The sequence below is a fragment of the Melampsora larici-populina genome, assembly GCF_000204055.1.
Source record: "Melampsora larici-populina 98AG31 unplaced genomic scaffold MELLAscaffold_5, whole genome shotgun sequence".
Taxonomy (NCBI): Eukaryota; Fungi; Basidiomycota; class Pucciniomycetes; order Pucciniales; family Melampsoraceae; genus Melampsora; species Melampsora laricis-populina.
In genome coordinates, this window is record NW_006768769.1 from 248451 (window position 1) to 254021 (window position 5571).

The 5571-nt window shown below is 38.2% G+C and overlaps 1 protein-coding gene across 1 annotated transcript; it reads right to left on the bottom strand.

Moving 5' to 3' along the window:
- Positions 1-452: 452 nt before the first annotated feature.
- On the bottom strand, positions 453-3815 carry MELLADRAFT_102994 (uncharacterized protein; the record flags this gene model as incomplete). The annotated part of the gene is made up of 2 exons (XM_007406236.1): positions 453-2641; positions 3230-3815. The coding sequence occupies 2 exons, from the start codon at positions 3813-3815 to the stop codon at positions 453-455; spliced, it is 2775 nt and encodes a 924-aa protein (XP_007406298.1).
- Positions 3816-5571: the final 1756 nt, after the last annotated feature.

Sequence of the window (5571 nt, forward strand, 5' to 3'; positions counted from 1 at the left end):
CAATTTTTGCATATTTTTTGTTTTGATTTTCATACATATTCAATAACATTAGTTGTAAACTGGAAGCTCACATCTTTAAAGGTTTCCCTAAATGTTCAATTACAATTTACACCAAAAACCAGTAGGTATTGTCATGGCATGGGCACTGTAAGAATGAGACAAAGAATCATCATTCTGTGTTTTCCTAGGGAGTGGGGATGCTAGGCTCTATTTTCTGAATTGAATTGAAACCAAGCTATAGGAATCAATATTTCCAGTCCTAGGGGTTTTGTCACCAGTGGGGTTCTATTTCTTCCTTCCAATGGCATTATTTTTTGCTTGGGACATGTGCCAGGTGGTGAAAGCCTCCATGTCTCTGTGAGATTGATACTTGTCAGCAGTGTTGATAAATACCAAGATGAGTTACCAATAGGGTTGGAGTAATATTGGTGGAAATCAAAGAGGAAGAAAACTCACTCAAAACGTTTTGACCAACTTGATGGTGGCCCATAGAGCAGATCTGTGATTTCAAAATTGAAATCTTTTGGATGCAACTTTTTCAAGTTTTCCAAATGATTATTCCAACACTGGAACAGACTTGGTAAGCAATGAACTGGGACAGGGTTGTGTAAAACATCTTGAAATTGCCACAGCACATTGAATAGGTCATTAGAATTAGTGTAATCTAGTGTAATCCTATGTTGAATCAAACTCTGCCTATTGAGATTCAGAGAAAGATTTTTCTCAAATTGAAAGTCCATCCATTTTGAGAATATCCCTTTTAGAAACTCCCATGCACTCTTGAGTACCAAGCTGAGTGTCACTACTGGGAGTTCATTCTGGTAGAGGACTCTTACAAGACCTATGAAACCAACAGTCACTCTGTACTCAGCCATACTGATGACCTTGACAATTTTCTCAACATTTTCATCAGCAGGATTCCTATATGATGACACTTTTTTAGCCCTGGGTCTCTTTACAGCATATGTTATATCATCATTCAGTATTCCCTTTTGAAACTTTGTCATATGTTCAAGTAAGGAAACAAAGAAAGTGTGGACCTCTTGACACATATCAAATCCCACAGATGAGTGAAACTGTGCAGAATAGGATAGAAACTTGTAAATTTTGTACCAGCTTCCTTCCTTTGATGCACCAGGTGACGCAGCATATTTTCCAGACAATTTGACACCCTTGAATGCAATGTTTCTTATCTCTCCTCTTCCATAAAACCCACCATGGATATGTTTCAAGTGTGAGTCATGAAAAGTTTTGATCTCTGAACAGTACCATAACAAAGGCTTTGCATTAATTCTTGAGGTTGTTCTTTGATCATCCCATTTATCCATAAGATGGTACATTGAATCAACTGCTAGGTCTGAATGTTGTTCAAGGCGGCTTAGGTAATGGAACCATAAGATTGGGTCTTTCCAGTCATCTTGGTTGAAATCCTTTCTCTTTGCCTGGTTTTCGTTCTTGTCATTTACATTCAAGTTCCTCCATTGCTCAAAATGAAGTTTAATAAATTCCCAAGCCTCTTTTAACAGCATCTCTAAAGAGTATTGGTTACCTCCATTGTTTGCAAAGACTCCAATGAGACCCAGAAATCCCATTGTGATTTTCAGGTGAGAAAGCTTGATTGCTAGGTCAATCAGATCAACTGCTGATTCTTCCTGATCATAATTATTTTTGATCATCTCCTGGCGTAGATTCTCAAACCAAATTGTTGTCTCATAACACAAAGCTGATGAGCTATTCACCAGGAATTCACCAATCCGTTGCAGTGCTAGAACCAATCGATTTGATCTGGCTCTTGAGAAGCCTGTGATTGGTGATTTTTCTGCAAATTTGAAGCCAATTACACTGGCTGAATGCCTTGGTTCCAGCTTGTTTTCTGTTATCATTGAATGATCTTTTTCCATATTTGTAGAGCTCTTTGGTATGGATGTTGTCGTGTCTGGTGGTATATTGACTGCCTCCTCAAGTTGTGCGGTTCCTAAGTTGCTTGAAATTAAATGGGCATGTCCTTCAGGAATATGAATATCAATCAAATCTGATGATGTGGAATCTTCCTGTGGCACACTTGTGGGATTTTCTATCTCCTTTTCTCTTGTCAATCCTTTGTGTAATGATGTTCCATCCAGATTAGCTAGATGAATGTAAGAATTTCTGTGTAAATTTTCCAAACCCATGTTGTACTTTTCCATCCAAAAATCTCTTGGGAGATTGTTCACTGTAGGGGATGGATCTTGAATTGAATCTGCAAGTGACCTTGAATCCTTTGATACAGAGGTAAAGTTAGGAATTTCCTCATTCATTGGGCTATTGATTTCATCAATGGTAGTCCAAGTGGGTTTGAATTCATCATGGGGATGAAGGTTGAATTGGTTTTTCTCAGAACAGCCATAGAGGTTGGTGTGTGAAGCTGAAGATTCATACTGGGCAGCTTGGCTCTGCTTGAAAAACTGTCTTTTGTGATCCATATTTGAAGGGTTTATAATAATATCATTCAGAGTATATGGTTGTTTTGATATTGAATCTTGCAGGCAGCTTTGAACTTGAGGAGTGACACTTTGAGCCATATCCATTTCAACAACCCTGCCTTTTCCAGGCAGAGAATATTCCTGGCTGTCAATGATAGAGGAGAACATATTTTCAAGTCCTGTATGGTGATCGAAGTTTACTTTCAATGGATCCAAAAATCTGTAGAGGGCCATGTTTGAAAAATCAGGGCTGTCTTGAAATTCCTGAAGCTTTTTTTCCTCGTCAAATCTCTCTGCAGGATCTGGAAGCAAGTAGCCTATGTTGTTTGATTCTTGTGCTCTTTCTTTTATGTTGATTTTTTTTCTTTCTCTCTTTCTTTCTCTTTTTATATTTTTTTTATCTTTCTTCAAGAATGAATGATGTACATGTTGTACGCAAGGGGGGGTGTTGGGATAGTCCTACGTGACTTCAAATTCTTTATGTAAAAGTCCTGTGAGACTAACCCATGATACGTAGAATCTAAGTGTGTGCTAAACAAACATATTACATCATGTGAAAACCGTTATGTAAAATTTTCACTATATAAATCCTACTGGAGCAGTCAAGGAAAGGTGCTTCCTCTTCACCTTTCCTTTGTCTCTTTCTCTGACTGTTCCAGGTAGGATTTCTCTCTGTTTCTCTGTTTCTGTTTGCTTTTGTCCGTGAAATTTACATTACCTTTCCTTTGTCTCTTTCTCTGACTGTTCCAGAGCTCAAGAGTTATCACTTGTGAATTTGGGCCTTTTATGGGGATTAAATGTTTCTATATCTGAGTCCAAAAGTTCATACAGGTCTGTTTTTGAAGTTGGAGTTTTATGGATCATATCTTTGCTTTGCTGTACGGTTTTTTCTATTTCCCACAGAGGGTTTGCTGGAGAAGAATCTAGTGAAGCAGGTTGTGAAAACATTCCTAGGTGACTATGAGCATTCCAGTATGTATCAAGATTACTGTATAAATTTTCATGTTGAGATGATTGATGTCCTTGATATCCTTCTTCAAAATGAGAAAAAGGTTTGTTTTGATCATACATTTGTAATACACCAGGACTTGAATCATAATGGGTGCTATGTTTGTTGATTTCATCTTGTTTTATTAAATGTAATTGCAAGAGATCCTGACTTGTTAGTGTATTCACGTCAGACCAATTCTCTTCTGGAACAATAATTTCACCAAGATCCATACCCCCTTCTTCAAACCTTTGTTCAGTAGTCAATGGGGTGATGTTAGGTTGAAGTGCTGAGTTTGAATTCACCAATAGAAATGTCTTCCAAATGATCTTCCACATCATATTTTGTGAAATTGTGTGAGCCATTTATGGCACTGATGATAGGTAGTTTATTGATATTGATGAAGACTAAGCAAGCAATGGCCAATATTAGTTAATGGTTCACAAGAATTATTGAAAATGGTTTGCATGCATACCTACTTTTCACAACACGTATGTTGAAGTGGAAAATGTGATACCAGGAAAATTTATTGAAAAGGGGAAAGTGGAAATAAAATGAAAAGACGATCGTGACAATGATCATGACTGCAGGACTTTTGAACCTGTTTGTGAAGCTCTTCTAAGCTCCAGTTGTGTCTGATAATATCAAACTTGTCTCAAAGCCTATCACATTATTTGATACAGGCCAATACTACCTAAGATTTAATCCTTGCATATAGTTTTAAAACAACATCTCAAGGTTAATCTCACCTTCTTCACAAATACCTGTCTCATATTCTGACTATCTGTAGTACAGTGAGGGGTTTCAAGTTTAATTGTTTAAGGCACTTGTTGAACATCCAGACCTATTGTCCAAAAAAATTGTGTAAAACTCAGGTATCTCTAATTTGGGAAAACTAACAAAGAGGTAATTTTTGTCATGATGTGACAATGGGGTGGCAACCATAGAGATTCAAGTGGAGATTGTATGGAACTCTGTGGCACAAAATGGGTCACAATGGCTATTTGCCTTGCTGCAGCCCCAAAACTTTTTTATAATTGGTTTTCACTTGCAGTTTCTTCTTTGTTTGCTGAAATTCACACTTGGAAATTTTGGAATATCATTCTTACATTTTCCATTGAGTCTTGACACTGAGCCATGGGATGTAATTTGTATGTTCTAGACAAGCTACATATATTTACTTGTGATTTTGTCAGTCCATGGCTCTGTAGGCAGAGCTCAAGGCTGCCAAAGGGGGTACAGAACACTCCTCTCAACTCATGCAATTCCATTCTCTGAGTTTTCTAACTCTAAAGGTAAGATATGTTTATTTATTAACTTTATTTGTTAATATATAAACTGAGCCAAAAACATGTTTTATATGTTTTCTTGGCTCATCTTTGATCTTCAACCTTGGCCTATTACTATGGCTGAGGTCAAAGCTTGTTCGGGGGAGCCCAGGCCCGGGAATTGGCCTTGTTTGTGTCACAGTATAATTCACCGCTGACGTCAGGCTGATCTTGCTGCCCAGCTGGGTGGGTGGGTGGATTTTGAGAATCTCCAACCGTGAGAACGGATTGTATCAATAAAGTTTTGGTCGAAGTAGGTATAGGGAGAGTTAGAGTTGTGTGTAGTACACTCTCAACTCTTCCCTGTGAAAAAACTCTGTTTGGAGTTATGGGTTTATACCTCCTCCGCTCAAAACTCTATCATGGACTCATATCCTAAGTCGTGCCTTTGTTAAGATTGGCAATCAAAAGGGGAAGAAGTTCATTAAATATGGTCAAATCAAGAGGATGACTGAGATAGACTGAGATATCAGTGATTACTTGTATTGTAGGCAAGCTTGACAAGTAGGGGTGGTAAAGTGCCAGTTTACAAGATGATGGTTGAGGGATTTTGTGGCCCAGAACCAGTGTGCTAAGCTACAACACACACAAGTCAATTTGGTCACCAAAACTGGCAAGTTGGCAAAGGCAAGCACTGTGAGCAAGGCTGTGGTTTGGCTTTTACAGCTGCTCAGTGAGCAGTGTGCAAGACAGAAGCCTGCTAGCATCAGCAATGCTTCAAAAATGTCTTCCCAAATTTCATCCTTCAGGTTTGAAGTGTCCCCAAATTTTTTGAAGGGAAAAAGACTTGAAC